General features: G+C 40.3%; 2 protein-coding genes across 4 annotated transcripts in view; one reads left to right on the top strand and one right to left on the bottom strand.

Annotated features, from left to right (window-relative positions):
• The window catches only part of LNP1 (leukemia NUP98 fusion partner 1), a 39,251-nt gene extending 31,431 nt beyond the window's left edge, over window positions 1–7,820 (bottom strand). For 2 of the 3 annotated variants that reach the window (XM_024558198.3, XM_045193508.2), the window contains exon 1: window positions 7,611–7,741. The gene's annotated coding sequence lies outside the window, so the exon portion shown is untranslated. Of the gene's footprint in view, window positions 1–7,610 lie in introns of all 3 variants that reach the window. The other variant, XM_045193509.2, reaches the window with a different exon arrangement.
• A 20-nt stretch (window positions 7,821–7,840) lies between these two features.
• The window catches only part of TOMM70 (translocase of outer mitochondrial membrane 70), a 35,686-nt gene continuing 23,901 nt past the window's right edge, over window positions 7,841–19,625 (top strand). Inside the window, exon 1 of the mRNA XM_024558172.3 lies at window positions 7,841–8,446. Within this exon, the coding sequence (XP_024413940.2) occupies window positions 8,120–8,446 (327 nt within the window). The 5' untranslated portion in view covers window positions 7,841–8,119. The remainder of the gene's footprint in view (window positions 8,447–19,625) is intronic.

A 19,625-nucleotide genomic window follows, 5' to 3' on the forward strand; every position in this document is an offset into this window, starting at 1 on the left:
CCACTGGAATGGTGTTTTAACATTCATATTTCTACCAACAATTGTTAGTGATGTATACATTTCTGAAAGAAGGTGGAAGTTTTATCTTCAGTTCTTTTCTTTGCTTTCTGAGCTCTCACCAAAATCACCTCTAATGTCCTTATACCTACCAACCGTTCCCTCATAACAACTGTGGCTTTTTCTAGTATACACTTAAAAACTCTTCCAGCGTCTACCCACATCTCCAATGCCACATCTACATTTTTAGGTATTTGTGGCAGCAGCATTCCACTCTTAGTGCCGAAATCTATATTACTCAGGGATCTCTGGAGAAAATGAACTGATAGGAGTTACATAAAAAATAATGGACTCATGAAATTATAGAGACAGAAGTCCCAAGATCTACAGTAGGCAAGCTGGAGACTCCAAAGAGATGATGGTGTAAGTTCCAATCAGAAAGCTGGCGAGCTCAAGACCCAAGAAGAGCCAGTGCTTCAGTTATAGTCCAAAGGCAGGAAAAGATCAACGTCCCAGCTCAAGGCAAAGAGCTGAAGTTCCCTCTTACTCAAGGGAGAGTCAGCCTTTTTGTTCCATTAGCCCTTCCTTATCCATCCAAAAACACTCAAAGATCCTCCCAGGATAATGTTTGACCTCCCAGGATAATGTTTGACCAAATACCTGGACACTTCATGGCACAGTCAAGTTGCCACATAAAATTAACCATTACACTGACAATATTTTGCTCTCTGGGAGGACAAGAGGAACAAAGTTTCTCTCCTCATGGAGCTTGAAGCCTATTCACAGGTCACATAAGAGATTTCAAACACTGCTAAATTCTTACAATGTGGACCAAGGAAACAAAATGTATGAGCGGAGGGGAGGGTGTGCAGAGGCATTTGACCTTACAGGAATTTGAGCCTTTGAGCTCAAGAACAAAATTGGAGTTACGCTTTGGAAAGACTAATGTAGTATCAGGGTGCAGAACGACACACAGAAGAGAGGCACTAGAGGCTGGGACGCGAGTACAGCGTTCAGGAAAGATGAGGAGATGGGGGAAAGAGAAAGAAGAGACTATTATTTACTAAGTACCTGTTATGTGTCAGACATACTTTTAAGTGATTACATATATTGGAAACGGGAAATGGCAGAGGGCATGAAAAGGAAGAAAATGTTTAAAAGATATTGCAAAGAATCATCAAGATTTCACAGCTGATCTTGTGTTTACACGAGTGTATACGGGTACATCCACTTGTGCTTGGGTAGGTAGGGTTGGAGCAGAGGAAGGTCCAAAAAAGTCTAAGGTTTCATTACGGGTACCCAGTAAAGAAATAGTAATAGTATGAGGAAAAAATGGATTACACAAGGGGAAAGAACGAGAAGGAAAGATGATGAGTTAGATATTTTAAAATGAGGCATCCAGGAATTCTGTTCAAGATGGTAGCATAGGTAATGGTTAACAGTCACCTCCTCCCACAACCACATCAAAATTACAACTAAACTATACAACCACCATTCAAACCACCTGAAATCTAGCTGAATAGAAGTCTGACAACTAAGGATATAAAGAAGAAGTCACACTGAGACTGGTAGGAGGGGCGGAAATGAGGAACAGGCTATGGTGGATAAAAACTGGGAGGGATATCTTGAGTGCAGAAGTCACCCATGAGGAGGGAGGGGTCCAATCCCCACACCAGGCCCCCCAGCCCAGGGTTCCAGTGCCAGAAAGAGAAGTCCCCACAACTTAAGGATATAAATGCCAATGGAGACTGTGGCTGAGTGAGACAGAGCACTTCTGGAGACCCAGGCAGTTCCTCTTAGAAAGGCCTGTACATGGACTTAATCAGACTCACTCACTCTCAGCTCCAGGGCTGAGGCAGCAGCTCAAAAGGCACCAGGGACATACAGGGAGCAACTGAATTGTCTGGCATCAGGGCAAGATCTGGAGAGACAGTTTTCTCCAAGACACAAGTGCTGGCAGAAGCCATTGTTCCTTTTCTGAGTCCCCATCCCCACAGAGCCAGCAGGCAAGCACCATATGAGTCTCCATCAACCTGGCTCACACTGTTTGCCCCACCCTGATGATTCCATGAGACCCCAACCGACCCAAGCTATTTCCAGTGGCTTTTCCCTATGACTGGCCTGCCTTGGCTCATGCTTCAGATTTTCCTAAAATCTCTCAAACAAGCAGCATCTGGCTTTGGCATACCCTGTACCTCACTAAGTGGCCCCAGGCCTGGCATCACCAGCAGCCAGCCTTGGTTTGCAGCTTGGCCTCTCCTGGGCACCTCCAAGCCCAGCACAAGTACTGCAGATTGCTTTGTAGCTCATGCTATGTGGCCCCAGTCAGAATACAAGCAGCGGGTGACCTTGGACTGCACCTCCCAGAAGGCCCCAGACACAACCATACCTGGTAGACAGCTTCAGATCACATTAAGCACCACCCAACCACCTCCAGAGGTGACACACTCAAGGGGCAGACTCAGTGGGCACCACAGTCCCACCAAACTAAGTCCTGCTTCATGGGGTGGGCCTCTGTGCAGCTGATCCTCCATGGAGGTAGCAGCGAGTCTTTGCAATTGATCAACCTAGGGGTAAATCCCTCCCATTAACATGCAAACAGCAATCAAGGTCAACTACAACAGGAGGGCACACACAGCCCACATGGTGGGGGCGGGGGTGAGTGCACCTAGAGTGCCCAGCTCAGGTGAAGAGGAAGGCTATGCCACTGGACCATACATGACACCTACTACTCTACCAAGCTCAGGAGATGCAGGAACTCTACCCTATACATAGAAACAAACACAGGGAGACTGCCAAGATAAGGAGATAAAGAAACATGTCCCAAATGAAAGAACAGAACAAAACTAAAAAAAAAACCCCAAACAAACCCTAAACAAAATTGAGACTAGCAATATATTAGATGCAGAGTTCAAAACATTGGTTATAAGGACACTCAATGAACTTAGGGAAAACTTCAACAGCATAAAAAAGGACATGGAAATCATATGAACGAACTAGTCAGAAATGAAGAATACACTAACTGAAAAGAAGAATAATTTACAGGGAATCAACAATAGAATAGATGAAGCTGAGAATCAAAAGAGCAACTTGTAAAATAAAAAACAAAAACACCAAATCAGAACAGCAAAAAGAAAAAAGATTCCAAAAAAATAAAAAATGAAAGCATATGGAGCCTCTGGGACAACTGGGAGCGTAGCAACATTCACATCATGGCGGCGTTCGAAGGAGGAGAGAGAGCAAGAAATCGAAAACCTATTGAAAAAATGACAGAAATCTCTCTAACTTGGTGAAGGAAATAGACATACAAGTCCAGGAAGCACAGAGAGTCCCAAACAAGATGATTCCAAAGAGGCCCACACCAGGACACATCATAATTAAAATGCAAAAGATTAAAGACAAAGAGAGAATTTTAAAACCAGCGAGGGAGAAAAGCAGTTAGTTACCTATAAGGGAGTTCCCCTGCAACTGTCAGGTAATTTCTCAACAGAACCTTTGTAGGCCAGAAGTGACTGGCAAAAAATATTCAAAGTGATGAAAAGCAAGGACCTACAGCCAAGATTACTGCACTAGCAAAGCTATCATTTAGAATCTAAAGACATATAAAGAGCTTCCCAGACAAGAATTTCATCTCCACCAAACCAGTATTACATGCAAATATGTTAAAGGGTCTTCTTTAAGAAGAAGAAGGAAAAAAGATTTAAAAATCGAGAAAATGTCAATAAATACATATCAAAACAATTGAATCTAAAAAATAAAATAAACAAATAAACAGAATAAAAAGAGACTCACAGATACAGAGAATATTTGGATGGTTGCCAGATGGGAGGTGTCTGGGGGAATGGATGAAAAAGCAGTACAAACTGGTAGTTACAGAACAGTCACGGGGATGTAAAGTACAGCACCGGGAATACAGTCACTAACATTCTAATGAGTATGTATGGTGTCAGATGGGCGTGAGATTTATCACGATCATCACTTAGTAAGTTCTATAATGTCTAATCATTGGGCCGCGCACCTGAAACTAATGTAATAGTGTATGTTAGCCATAATTTGAAAAATTAAAAAAAAAGTAAAATGAGACATCCAGGCAAAGCTGCTCAGTAAGTAGCAGGATATTATAGGGCTAGAGGTGAAAAGATGTTATCTTCAGAGAAATGGTTCCTAGAGCAATGAGATGTACTTTGGTTACCCATAGAAAGATTGCAGACAAAGAAGAGGACAAATTCTTAAGGATTCCTATGCTTGTGGAAGACGTAGAGCTTTGCTGTACAATATGAGAGCCATTAGCCATGTGAAGCTATTTAAATCCATCAAAGTTAAAATGAAGAATTTAGTCACACTAGCTGTTGACTGCCACATGTGGCTAGTGGCTATCACAATGAACATGATAGATATAAAACATTTCCAACATCACATAAAGTTCTGTTGGGCAGCAGTTTGTCTAGAGACTGATCAGAGTAGAAGAACTAGGAAAATTCAGTCTCCTAAACGCCAGAGAAAACAGTGTTTGAGGAAGTGACCAATGGTATCAAGTGCTTCAATAAAAGCATGTGAAGGCCAGAAACAAACAAACAACAGATTAGTGACTTTTAAGTAGTTTCAGACTAGTAATAAAGTTGGAAACTAGATTAAAAGATTTTGGATGGGTGACAAATAAGTAGAGATAACAAGTGTAGACATTTCTTTCCAGTAATTTGTTTAAAAGGTTTTATGTATTTTTAGAGAGGGGAAGGGAGAGAGAAAGAGAGGGAGAGAAACAGCAATGTGTGGTGGCCTCTCACGTGCCCCACGCTGGGGACTTGGCCCACAACCGAGGCATGTGCCCTGACTGGGAACCAAACTGGCGACCCTTTGGTTCACAGGCCAGCACTCAGTCCACTGAGCCACACCAGCCAGGGCTCTTTCCAGTAATTTTTCAGTGAAGAAAAAGAGAGAATGGAAACCTCAATAAGAGTTCAGAGAGAACTGAGCTGTGTATGTATGTACTTAATATAAGCATGTTTGTGGACCCACTGGAAGACATACACACCAAATAACCAGCTATCCACTAACTTTACCAATCAGAAAACCTTTCATGTAGCAATGGCAACTGAGGGAATAGAATCATAGTTTTAAAGATATGAGAAGCCCTAGAAATCATCTAATCACACAGCTCAGTAGTATTGAAGTCTAGAATAAGAATTCAGGTCTGCATGCACCAATTAGGCATTCTACCTCATTCAACTGCCTTCTAAGAGACCAGAGAAGTAAAGAAAGCTTCTTTAATGGAGTTCCATTAATCTAGCAAAAATTATATATATACATATACATATGCACACATATACAAAACCTTATTTTTTTAAAGAACATAGTTTTCTTTAAAATTTAGAAAAACAACGAACTAGGTGTTGAGCGTCTACTATTTACAACAAATTACACTCAAAAGACCTTAAATATTACCTAACTAAATCTTTAATATAATCTGAGAGGTGTGTATTTTTGCTGTTTCACAGCCCAGAAACTTATGCATTGGGCCAGAAAGGTGACAAAACTAGTGACATTCTTACTCAGCTCTGCACTATAATCAATTTGGAAATGGAGAAAATGGGAGAAGATATGAACAGGTTCAGGAACTGAAACGAGTTTAATGAAGTATAAATTGAACAAGAATGAAGTCATTTACTGATGCTGATCTTAAAAACAAAGCCCAACCCTGGCTGTTGTGGCTCAGTGGATTGCGCACTGGCCTGCAAACCACAGGGTCGTTGGTTCAGTTCCCAGGCAGGGCACATGCCTGGGTTACAGGCCAGGCCCCCAGTACGGGGTGTGCAAGAGGCAATCACACATTGATGTTTCTCTCCCTCTCTTTCCCCTTCTCTAAAAATAATTAATTTAAAAAAAGACATTTAAAAAAGACAAAGCCCAAAAAACCATTTAGATAAATCTTAATTAAACAAATGTTTCAAGAACCTGTAACATTGATTGCCTTTGGGGAGCAGGACTGGGTGGCTGGGGACAGGGGTTGGAGAAAGTCTTTCTCCAAGCCTTTGTAACTTAAAAAAAAAAAACACATTATATTTTTAGAGAGAGAAGGGACGAAGAAAAACATCTATGTAAGAGAGAAACATTGATTAGTTGCCTCTTGTACAATATATGTCTGGACCAGGGCCAACCCACAACCCAGGCATGTGCCCAGACAGGAATCGATCTGGTGACCCCTTGCTTTGCAGAAGACACCCAACCAAATGGGCCACACGGGTCAGGGCAACCCTTTGTAACTTCTCAGTTGTAACCATAACAATCTATTATTATCTATTCTAATAGATATGTAAGTTTCTTAAAAAACTTTAAATGTTTTAGTTTTCACTAATAGTTTGTTAATTAATAGCATTCTAAAATCCCCTATACGGTTGAAGAAAAATGGAAATTTCAGAAATAGTATCTGTTCTGAAAAGGCAAGGGAGGAATTATGTAAAGGGACAGAAGACGTGCTTTGTGAGGTTGGGAATGAGGGAGAGAAGCCCTCTGCCTGCAACAATTACTATTTTATCAATTCAATTCTATTTTTATCATCTTTGGCTCATCTTTACAGTCTGTTGCTAAGGAACCCTGTTGCCTGAAAGCAATCTACTAACAGGAACCTATATGAAGCAAGAGAAAAGCAATGATCCTGAAACTTTCAAATTAGACCTTAAAAAGCCTATTTTGGTGCCACATAATAATATTATCTTTCAATCTTCATGCAGTGCTACTGTGATGTTATATACCTTACTTTGTTCCCAAGGGATTACTTGAAAATTTTTAATATAAATGTCTGGAGACCGGCATATCTGAAATAGGGAGCCACAGTTTTGAATTCTCTCTATTAATACTAGTCTTGTCTTCTTAAAAATACTATAAATTCCAAAGAATTCCTGGCAAAGAAAATTTTTGTATTTTAAGAGATCTGGTGCAGCGCACAAAGGAGTTGACAAAGCTGTAGATATGTGAGAGCTCTGAACTTTCTATTTGGGAATGAGGTAAGAGGACTCACGTCTAGTGCAAAACAAGGACAGAAAAACTGGGCAGATCAGAGCACTGGGGTTGGGGAGTGGAGATATTCCAGGGACCGTATTGTGGACTTGGGTGCTGGGCGGACACCAGTACAAGATATAAATACGTGAAGAAAAGGTGGTAACTCTGGGTCTTCGCGTCGATACCCACTGAGTTCGAGAACCAGGTAACAACACACAGACTTCATCGCTTTCGTAATGGGTGCAGACGGGGTGCAGAAGGGACCCAATTCAAGCCACTTGGACTGAGCCAACCTAGATTTGCAGGTTTCAACCCAGTCGGATTTCTGCCCTCTGCTGTTGCCCCAATAGTCTCACATTCGTCGAGTCTAAAATCTGGTCATGGTACAGATCGATGCTACAGTAGGTTATCTTTAGCTTTGATCTCTTTTCTTTTACACCTTTAAAAGTTCTTCCAATCCTTTAGTTTCCAAGACACTCAGGCAAAACAACCAAGCAAACAGCCGGGGACCCTAAGGAGCGCCAACGTGGCGGTAACTAGAAAACCAGGGCTCCAAACTCCACCAATAAACTGGGCAACTCGGCCTACGCCCCGCCCACCACCTGCCAGCCAATAACCTTCACAACTCCTCTGCCGCTCGCCCATTCTTAGCGCCGCTGCACAGCCCTCTCCTGCTCTGATCGCGTGCGCACCGTAAAACCCTCATTACGTGCACGGCTCCTCGGCTTCGCTAAACATCGGCTACCAGCGGAGGACCAAGTGACCAGAAGATAGTCTCACGAACAGCAGTGGGGTGGAAGGAAAGAGAATGGGTAGCTCGGGACGCCCACCAGGCGCCCACAGCACGCTGTTCCCCTTGGCCCGGAAGTGATTTCCCTCACCTCTTCCTCCTCCTCTTCCCCTCCCTCTACGGTTAAGGAGGAGGGAGGAGAAGGGCTAGCTAGGTCTGGCCCGGCATGCCCTGGGCTTCCGGTGACCTCTGGCCCTTTTCTTTTTTACGCTCTTGCTTCCTAGCGTGCTCAGTCGCTCACTATCTTGCTTCCCTCCCTCCGGTTTTCCTTCGCACGCCGACTGGTGACTGTGGCGCCTGCGACCTGCAGAGAGGCGGTGGCAGAGGACACTCGTCATGGCCGCCTCTAAACCAGTAGAGGCGGCGGTAGTCGCCGCGGCTGCGCCCGGCTCCGGGAGTGGGGTGGGCGGCGGCGGTGCGACCGCGGGCCCGGGCACCGGGGGCCTTCCGCGATGGCAGCTGGCGCTGGCGGTCGGGGCGCCTCTGCTGCTGGGTGCGGGTGCCATGTACCTGTGGAGCCGGCAGCGACGGCGCCGAGAGGCCGGGGGTCGAGGCGACGCCGGTGGCCTGAAACGCAACAGTGAACGGAAGACCCCAGAGGGCAGGGCCAGTCCGGCCCCGGGAAGCGGACACCCCGAAGGCACTGGTGCTCACCTGGAAATGGTGAGAAGCAGCCCTGGGCCGTGCAGGTGCAGCGGGTGCAGCCTTTCCCCGAAGGGTTGTGCCGGTCAGGGGGCTTCCCATCAGACGGCAGCACGTGGGCTTTGGGAGAGTCATTTCTGGCCACCTTTATAGGGAGTGGAGTAGCCCGAGGGCACAGGTTAGCGACCTTCTTTGACAGTTTTCTTTTGGTTTCAGAAAAATATTTTTCTCGGTGACACAGCATTTATCCTTAGCGTTGTGGGCACGGGCAACGTTTGCAAATGTGATGATTGTATTTGATTAACTAGTGAATGAAGCCAAATTCCATTAACGATTGGTACGTTATGATATGAATTGATTTGGTGATTTCCAAGGCCTAGAACTTAATCGGTAATAACCTTTTAATAAGGAGCCACTCCCCTTTTTTGAAGTGTTTCAAGGTGGGGGATAAGCAAAAACGGTTACTGTTGGTTGGCAGAGTAAAATGGTATCATTAGCATTTTTTTTCCCCTCTGTGAGAGGGAGTTTTTAAATTTGGGGTTAGAGGCATTTTAAATTCGTTTATTTTACTTTGAAATTTACATGACCAAGCCTGACATGCCTGAAACAAATTCTCTGACGTTACGTGAAGCATTGGAGTATCAGGTGAACTACTTTGTGTGGCACTATTAAATCCTTTTGGTATCTTAACAGCTGTGCGGGGTTGGGGGCGGGGGCGGTAGTGGGGGTGGCGGGGAATTGGCCAGGCTGCATTGGACACTAGGATTGAGTCGGGTGGATGGAGGGTTTTATCTGAGTCTGGGGTTGTACAATGGTAGTTTCCCGAGTAAATCATAGGTCAGAGAAACCTTTGGTCAAATAACTCCTGCATATATATTATACATTTACAAGTCATTTCCATGTTGAAGACATGTTTAGTTGCTCAATAGTCAAATTGGCTTTAAGGGAAGTTTTGATGTGGAAATCAACTACCATAGTTTACTACTTACTATACGGCCCTCACACTAGGCTAGGAGAGTAAAACATTGCGGCTTCAAAAAAATGTGTGTGTGTGTGTGTGTGTGTGTACACATATATATACATATATGTGGAAGATGCACTACAGTATGATGGAAGAACACACGGGCTGTGAGAACTAGGACATGTGCACTTTATATTGGGCTCTCCGGCATACTTACCTTGGGAAATCATTTTTTCTCTCTGACCTTAGTGTCATCCTGTAGAATAAGAGGATTAAAAAATTTTTAAGAAGGATTAAAAATTAGGTCTCTTACATTTCTTCCAGCCCTAAATGGTGATTCTGAGTGCTGCTAATGAGAGGTAATCGGGATTCTTTGAATTAGTCATCACTTGCCTCATGTCATTTTCATGTGCCTGAAATTCTCTGGTCATTTCCTAGTTCATTTTAAATTTAATTTTAATCACAGAAGAGTAGTGGATGAATGAAAGATACATAAAAGTTCTCAGTTCTATAATAATTACCAAAAATAAAGGTACTTTCTATACATGAAACCAGGGTTTGACATTTCATTGCAGTTTCAAATACTACCAACATCACTCATTTGGTATTTGCTAGAATCTAGCAAACTCAGTTTCAATTTTTCAGCGTTGTCTGGGTCAACACTGATGATTTTTAAATTTCATGGTGTTTTATAGTTTCATCAGAACAGTTTTTTTGTTCGCCTGACTAGAAATTAGATCTTAAGATTAACTCGTGTGACTCAAAAATGCTTTAAAATAACTTAATTATTTTTGATCCAAAATAAAACTGGAACATACTGTTGTACACCTTGTAGAATTTGTGAGCTTATAGCTATAGTCCTGCTTTGAGTTACTAGCTGATTCTTTAGTAAAGCGACAATAATTATATTTCATTTTTGGTAGAAATTTGTATTTTAACTGTTTGTGACCAATAAATACTGGAGGACTTGTCTCTGTTATAGTCTAGTTCTTAGAGTTATTATTAGACTAACTAAATATAAGTGGCCCTAATTGTAATTTGTTTGTTGTGTGTGGTTGGAGAAATTGCTCTATTATTTGAATAGCACCTTTAAATTGGCAACCTCTGTGTTTTGTATTGGGTTGACCAAAAAGTCTGTATGTTTTTTTCTGTAAAATAGGAGATACATTTTTCATTTTCACCAATAACTTTATTGATTTGGGTATTTTGAGTATGACGGCTGTCTCCTGCTATTGGCTTCTCATGGGTAGAGGACAGGGGTGCTGCTAAACATCTTCCAATGTGTAAGACAGCCCCACAGCAAAGAATTATGTGGCCAAAATGTCAGTAGTACAAAAAAACTCCAAAACCACCTTTGATACTTTAGTTCAGTGACAGCACCTCCTGCATACACTGCACAAATCTTTGTTTGCATCTCAGTTATGTTTTTACCTTTCTTGAAATAATAAAGCATAATATGCCGAAAACGTTGCATATCTTCTTCCATCTTTAGTATTAAAATGGCTGCACAAAAATTCACCAATTTTGATGGGTTTTTTTTTTAATGCACACTGATATGACAGCTGTCACAGTACAATCTAACAAAATTGTTTCGGATGAAGTTAAAGATAAGTACTACTAGAACCATCATAGGGGAAAAAACATAAACTTTTTGGCCAACCCAATAATTAAGGGAACATTTGCTTCAGCTAATGGAAAAACTGACAGAATCCTGGTGCCTAACTGTTCTTTCTCTGCCTGATCAATAGCAATTTTTAAGAGAATGAAGGAATGGACAAATATTGTCAGTTAAGGCTTCGGATCCATGAATAATACGGAAAATCAGTGGTTTTTTTGTCTTAGGTTTGCCTTTTTGTAAAATGAACTAACACAATTACTGGCTTTTTTCTATTGAGTTTCACATTTTCATGAGCAGTATAGACTAGATCCAATTATCTTTTTTCTGGGATAGCAAATACTTGTAATGAAAAAGCAGAAATTTAAATTTTGTTTAATTAATGGAAATTTTAGGATTTCACTAATGGCATCTCATCACAGTTGACAGCGTCTGAGCTTGTGGTACAATAGTCTGCCCGCATGCACAAAATGTACGTTCCTACACCCCCAGTGGATGCCAGAACTACAGATAGTACCCAGTCCTGTGCTTACCGACGCTCCTCGACTTAATATGGACCTACATCTTGGTATAGCCATCCTAAGTTGAAGGTATTGTAAGCCAAAGTTGAAGGTAATGGTGCGCTGTAGAGTGTCAGTGCGCCCTTGTGATTGTGTGGCTCACTGGGACTGCGCCTCACTGCTACTACTCGGCATCACAAGGGAGCGTCATACCACATATGGCTAGCCCAGGAAAAGATCAAAAGTTAAAATTTGGAGTACAGTTTCTACTGAATATGTATTGTTTTCACACTCCTGTAAAGTTGCAAAATTGTGAGTCGAACCATTGTTAAATCAGGAACCATCCACGCTATGCTTTCTTTCACGTACATACATACATATCATAAAGTGTAATGTATAAATTAGGCACAGTAAAAGATTACCAATAGTAACTAATAATAAAATAGAACAATTATAACAACATACCACAATAAAATATATGTGAATGTGGTGAGAATCTCTTTCAGATGTTGTGCTGTATTCACCCTTGTTACCGTGGGCGGCGACAAAGTGCCTGCACGGTGAGAGGAAGTAAGGTCACTGACATGGGCATTAGGCTGCTACTGCCCTTCAGAACAGGGATTATTTGCTTTGGGTGATCCGGGCTCATGGAGCCATGACCTTGCTAATGGTTGGATGTCAGGAGCAGACGATGTTCATGACTGGGAAAATTTTCCGATGTGGGTAACTGAAACCTTGGAAAGGGAAACCATGAATAAGGACTGCTGTACCTTAAGTATTAACTCATCCGTATTGGGCTGTTAGAAAACCTACCATGATATGCCATTCATTCAGTAATTTAAAAAAATACTTGAAGAATTACAGATTCCCAGACTTAGAAAGTTCTTTGAAGATCATCTTACCCGTGTGGCTTCTCAATCTCTGGATGTTGAGTTTTTACAAGAGACCACCACACCCCATATACACCAAGCCTGGTACTCTGAATACACAAATGTCTTATACTTATTATTTCAAACCTGTGATTTTGTTTAATCTTATGATAAAAATATAGTTATTCTAGTGTTCAGGTTTTTTTTAATGTTACACAGGAGTGGGTTGTCCCACATGAAATGGTTAGGAACCACTAATCTAAGTCAACCCTCTAGAATGGGAAGGGAGAAATGTGTCTAAACATTTTTGTAATGGGATCAAAGACTGAGTAACCTGCAGTTATCAGTCATGTAAATAATTCCCCCAAAGTGATCTGTTTCTAGTTTTGTTTTTTAAATCGGGTTCACCAATGACATGCCTATGTAATTAAGTTCAGTGAACACCTTTCAGTCTTTATCTTACATGATTCTTGGCAATATTTCACATTTCCTTTCCTAATTTCATAACTTTTCCTGTGGCTTCTGAAACACTACATTCTCCTTCCTGATTGCCTGCCTGCCTTCCTTCCTTTTAAACTTCCTGATACCTCCTCTGCTGGATCTGCTCAATCTTCTTTCTGGGTTCTTTCTGGGTCACCTTTTGGTGACCTTCATGGTTCTATCGTAGGCATTCTTATGCTCCATATCTTCACTGGATACTTGCTTGCCCCCTGGCACTTATATACTGATGGCTCCCCAATTTATCCATAGCCGAGACCTCTCAAGAGGGTTACATTTAAAGGGAATATTCACTTCATTATGTCACAGGTATTTCACACCTAGGCTCCCGTTTTTCCTGAGAATACCTTTTATCAATTAATGTGCATTAACTAATTTACCAAGCCAGAAACTTGGGCATCATTCCTAACTTTTCACTCATTTCATGTTCTCCCCGCATCCAGTGTAGAAAAATGCTGGGTCTTAAATACCTGACTACCACTCCATTTCTACTGCTATTATTATTTCCTATTTGAATACCTGCTACTCATTATTGCCTCCTCCAATCCATTTTGTCACTACACGGTAAATCCTGGCAGTCCTGTGCTTGAAACATTTAAGTGGTATTCTATTCGTTGCACACAAGTTAAAATTGAAACTCATGATTGAGTACCATCATCTGGATCCTGCTTACTCTTCAGCTTCATCTCTTGGCACTTCCTCTTGTTTCTCGCCTCGGAGGTTCTGTGAACACTGCTTTCAAGCTACAACATGTAGGTAGTTTCACTTTTTCTGAAACCTTCCCTCCCTTTTTCCCCTGCCTAAGCACAGCACTATGTTATTACATGACACTGAACCTTTTCCTTCCATTGCACTTATTACATAATACCAAGGTTGCTTATTCATCTTCCCTGCTATATTCTTGAATCTGAAGGCTGGGATGGCTTCTTCTTTTTTTTTTCTTTTTTCCTAATTTTTAGACGGAGGCGAGGAGAAAGTGAGGGAGAGAAACATCCATGTGTGGTTGCCTCTCACGCGCCCCTTCCTGCGGTCCTGGCCCTCAACCCAGGCATGTGCCGTGACTGGGAATCGAACTGGCAACCCTTTGGTTTACAGGCCCGCACTCAATCCACTGCACTCAATCCACTGAACCACACCGGCCAGGGCTGGGATGGCTCTTTCTCACCATTGTGAGGTACTAGGGAGACACTAGGTTCTTAACCTAGTACAATGCCTAATACAATGGAGGTGTTGAGTGAATGAACCTTTGTTGTTTAACACCTGAAAATACAGAGTGGAGCAAAAGTAGGTTTACAGTTAGTATGAAAAATAATACAATAATCAATAATGATACAAGAATAAACTTTTGCATACTCACAACTGTAAACCTTTTGCCACATCCTGTATATGTATTTTCTTTATGTTGAATATTTTTCAGAATTTCTAGCTTTATTCTACTAATTGATCCTGGAAATTGGTATTAACAGTTTTAAACCTCATTTAGGCATTCTTTTTTAAGTCGCTTGATTTTGTATGAACTACAATGCATTATGCATTCTTATAAGTAGGTTCTTTTTAGGTAAAGAGTGCACTGTATTGTGACTTAGTAGGTGGGGTTGGTTGTAGATTTTTTTTTTAATTTCAGAATATGATATGGGAAATTATCTTAGGTGTTTTCTTACCCTAGGTCTGATTAATATAAAAGTAAAAACTGGTCAATAATGTATTGAAAGATTGTTTCTTGTTCAGTATTTCAGAACTGAATGCTTTGTAAAACTGGAATTTAAATTTAATAATTATACTTTTGGAATTTGATAAAAAGGAAATAAAATCATTTAAGAAGCATTATCGAACCACCTTGTGTATTATTAACTGGTTACTCATTTTTCTCGTGCATGGATTAATGTAGCTAATTCTAGCTCATTTGCTTTCATAGTGACTAGTGTGATATCTGAATAATTTATAAATACTTGCTAAGATTATTTACAATGGTTGCTTACTGCCAAATGTAAATCAGTGAAAACTTGCTGTAATGTTGTTATATTATTATTTCAGAGCTTGTTTTAGGGGTCCCTTTCTGGTCTTCTGAATTTTCTTCTGTGTATGCTAAATAATCCTTTGAGCGTTGTTTTTCCTGACAGTCCTTTGTGAGTCATTTTCTTCCAGAGCACATGCTTAATAAGTAACTTTACACTGTCAAGTTGTGATTGTTTTCTTACTTTGTATTCCACTAAATTTACCAGGATTATACCTTAATATCTGTAGTTTTGATCTTTAAATGTTATTTGTATTCCAGAGATTTGCCTCTGGGTTCCTGGGTTTGTTTCTTATTTGATAAGTTTCAGCACAGTGTTGAAGAGAGAAGATAACATATTTATTTACTGTTTCTCATTGGTAGCATTGCTACCGTTTAGATTTATTACCTGAGTTATTTGTTTTTAAGTCTTGTGTTTTACCAAAATAGTTTTTGGGTGTATTTGTGTGTATATGCAGTTGCTACCTACTCTTTGGACTAATTTTCTAGTTATTATTATGCAATTTACTAATCACCTAGCTATATTTTCTTTATGTGAATTAGGGTTTCAGTGTTTTGATTAGTAATAGTTCTTTTAAGAGGCTGCCAGTTTATACGTGTTTCCTGCACTGGCCTCTTGTGTTCCCTCAGGATGAAGATTCTCCTGTTGGTTGTTGTACAGTGGGGTCACATCAAGTGTGCTTTCAACTGAGATGGATTCAGTTACCCTTCCCTGGTGGAAAGAAAGAGAAAGATCCAGTTGTGCTTATGGTTCTGTTTTTCCAGTTCCTCACCTTTCGCCGTGGAGTCAGTAGTGGGAACAAGATGTGATCCCTGAATCTGTTCCTGTTTCAGTTCCAGACTGTGAATCCAGGTGTAATTCTCATGACAAAGATTCGTACTCATAAAACATGGATGACGGTCCGTGCAGCACAGAAATTAAATTTAGGCAGTCTGGAGTCAGATGGCTTGAGTTTGAATCCTCCTTGGGCAAATATCTCACTCTCTGGGCTTCAGTTTCTCATCTTCTGTGGTGCTTTTAAAAAGAATTTTCATGCAAAAATCCCAGACACAGGCAACAGCATGGTGATTACCAGAGGAAAAGGGGAGTGGGGGCAGGTGAGGAGGGTAAAGGGGATAAGTGGTGATGGAAGAAGACTTTGACCCTTGTGAACACACAGTAAAGATGATGTGTTATAGAATTGTACGCCTGCAACCTATACAGTCTTATTTTTAAAATGTTACCCCAGTAAATTCAGTAAAACAAAAAATTGTGCAAGAAAAGAATTTTCAGAAGTACTTTTGACAATTAATGATTTGTGCTTCATGCTTTAACTTCAGGATTCCCTATAAGATTTGACTCCAAATATGAGTCGAATTCATTAAGCAGAAGCATGGGGTCATATAGTTTACGCTGGTGGACATTCATTGTCAACATGTGAAGCTTACTGAAATGGGGTAGAAAAAGCTAAGTTCTCTAGTAGCTTAAATAATACTTTGATTGTTTGACATACTAAGCAGAAATGGGTATCATTTTTGTAATTCACCTGTATTCTTACCAGTATTCACTAAGTATATCTTTTAATATATTTTATTGATTATGCTATTACAATTATCACATTTTTTCCCCTTTATTCCTCTCTGCCCTGTACCCCCCCTCTCACCAACATTCCCCCACCTTAGTTCATGTCCATTGTCGTACATATAAGTTCTTTGGCTTCTCCGTTTCCTATACTATTCTTAACCTCCCTCTTTCTATTTTCTACCTACCATTTATGCTTCTTATTCCCTGTACCTTTTCCCCCATGTTCCTCCCTCGCCCTCCCTGCTGATAACCCTCCATGTGATCTCCATTTCTGTGATTCTGTTCCTGTTCTAGTCGTTTGCTTAGTTGGTTTTTGTTGTAGGTGCAGTTGTTGATAGTTGTGAATTTGTTGTCATTTTACTGTTCATAGTTTTGATCATCATCTTTTTCTTAGATAAGCTCCCTTAATATTTTATATGATAAGGGCTTGGTGATGATGAACTCCTTCAACTTGACCTTATCTGAGAAGCAGTTTGTCTCCCATTGTAAATGATAGCTTTGCTGGATAGAGTACTGAGTTTAAATTTATGACCATATATTGCTCATGGAAATTGAATACATAGTATTTAACCCTTCCAATTTTTTTTCTTTTAGAAAGAGATTAGAATTTTTGAACCCACGAAAGTTACATGTAGGCGGCCAGAGTGGCAGGAGTGCAGAATGGGAGTTTGAAGTTCATGTGTGTAAACAGTGTAGTGGGAGGTTACTGGAAGCTTTTGAGCAGGAAATGACAATTCACCTTACTTGTTAAAAAGATCTTTTAGATCAATTAGAAACTAATTTCTGGTAAAAAATGCAGGGGAAAGATGCATGTTCACAGAAATTTAGTGTAAATGTTATAGAATGTTCAAACCTTATAAAGACTACCCAAACCAAAAATGATTTCTAGTAACAAATTACTTTATAGTTCTTAAAATCTTAGTAGCTTTAAACATCTTTTTCTCCAGTGCATTTTTTTTTAGAATTTCTGCTTCGAATTGATCTCAAAGCTTGTGAAATAGGGTCTAGTTTTTGACATAGCTGGTGATGATTGATAGTCTGGCATTGTGCTAATCAGCTTTTTGTCCTAAATTCCATCAGTGGCCCAAAATAACGAGCTTTTCTGTACCATCCCTGCTGAAATGGCATTTTACTAATGAAAGGAGCAGTTGTGCCGAAAGTAATGGGGGGAGGGGTACGACCAGTGAGGAGAAGGTGATAGGGTTGCTGACCAAGACCCAGAGCAACGCAAAAGTACTTCGGTTGTCTTCTGGGTGTGCAGCAGAGGAGCAGTGGAAGAAAATTTGCAGTTTGTGGTCTATTGTCCATGTAATTGGATCCTTTTACACTCAACATCATTCAGAGCATTGTTCCTCTCCCCCCCCCCCCCCCCCCCCCCGCCCCCCAGTACAATAGGGAAAGGAAATTAGCACATTCTGATTTGGGCTTTAGGAGTTAAAGAATTTGTAATAATTTCAAAAAGGAAGTTATTATAAAACTTGACTAAATGGAGGTAAATAGCTAATTGAAAGATTCAGGTGCTTGGTTTTCGGTTGATTTAGACAAAATAAGTATCTAAATAAAAATAAAATAAGTATCAATAAAAATAAGTATCCATATTTCTAAGCAAAGTCTTGTGTGCCTATCTGTCCAGATTCTTCTCTCTCTCAATTTGTCTGCCCTTGCTACCTCTCCCTGTGTTCAGTGTGATGTCATTTAGCCTTTAACTTCTAGTGGACTGAAAAGACTTCATTACTTGTGTGTGCTAATGAAACAAGGTCTCTGCCCAGAGAATGTTCTGTTTAATCTACAGATCTTTAGTAAAAATACTAAGTAAATCTTCAGTGTGTTTGTAGTCAAACATACTTCTCACATGCATTTAATATGCCACATTATTTTCTATGTGAACATCTAGATCATAGTGTTTTACAATGTGTATTAGCCATGTTCTCAGTGACTTAGAAACATTGTAAACTTTCTGTAAGAAATTGAAACAGTGTTTTTCTTTTCTTTATATTTGATGTCAAAAGTAGTTGAGTTTCATTATGTTGAAGTTTTATTAAGCATACGGGATTTCTTATTGGTGTGTTCTTGGCAGATTATACCTTTTATCAATAAAACTGCTGTTCTGTGCTCCAAGGCTTCTGAATGGTATTTTATTTGATACTTCCTTCTTTTTGTTAGTATTGCCTTCTGTAACTTCTTTACATTCTTTTTTGACTTGTCATTTTGCTTTAGGTTGTGCCCTTATAGGCAGCATGTAGTTATTTTTTAATTTTAAATAGTTTGAGAATTTTTTAATGGGGACTTAACCTATTTTTATGGGTTGTTATTATTGACATATTTAATGTTCTGCCGTGAGTGCCCTGCTTTTTGTTTCTTCCTTTACCCTACTCCCTCCTGCTTTTTGTTGTGTTGGTCATCTGCCCCACCTAGGGATTTATTTTTAATGCTAAGGAAGTTGTAGACTTCTGTTTCTGTTCTTGTATTCAACCAAAAATGTTAATTTGGCTAGGTATACAATTTTAAGTTCAAGATAATCTTCAGAACTTTGAAATTTTTACTTCATTAATGTTTTTTGTACCTGATGTCAGTGACAGTCTGCCACCAGTTCTAATGTTTCCTTAGATACTCCTTTCTCTACCTTTCCTTCTAAACTTCAGATAGGTAAATATTGAAACTTCCGGGTTTACACTCCATGTCATTTAACTCTTCCTCCAAACACACTTCCTATCCTCTGTTTTTATTGCATTATGGCAGACTTTCTTGGCTCCTTAGTTATTCCCATTCTAATATACAATTTATTCCTCAGTTATTCCCATTCTAACATACAGTCCATCCATTGAGTTAATTACCGTAATACTTTTTAATTTTCAAGATGTCTAATTGGTGCTCTTTAGAAGCAACCCTTTTGCCCTGGCTGGTGTAGCTCAGTGGATTGAGTGCTGGCCTGTGAACCAAAGGGTCTCCAGTTTGATTCCCAGTCAGGGCACACGCCAGGGTTGTGGGCCAGGTCCCTGGTTGGGGGCATGTGAGAGGCAACCACACACTGATGTTTCTCTACCTCTCTTTCTTCCTCCCTTAAAAATAAGTAATATTTTTTTAATTTTAAAAATAAAAACAGCCGTTTTTTAAAACGACGGATAACCTCATATTCCTCTGAGGTTAAATGTTGTTTACTTAGTTTATTCTTTCATAAA

This window comes from Desmodus rotundus, chromosome 2, assembly GCF_022682495.2.
Source record: "Desmodus rotundus isolate HL8 chromosome 2, HLdesRot8A.1, whole genome shotgun sequence".
Classification (NCBI taxonomy): Eukaryota; Metazoa; Chordata; class Mammalia; order Chiroptera; family Phyllostomidae; genus Desmodus; species Desmodus rotundus.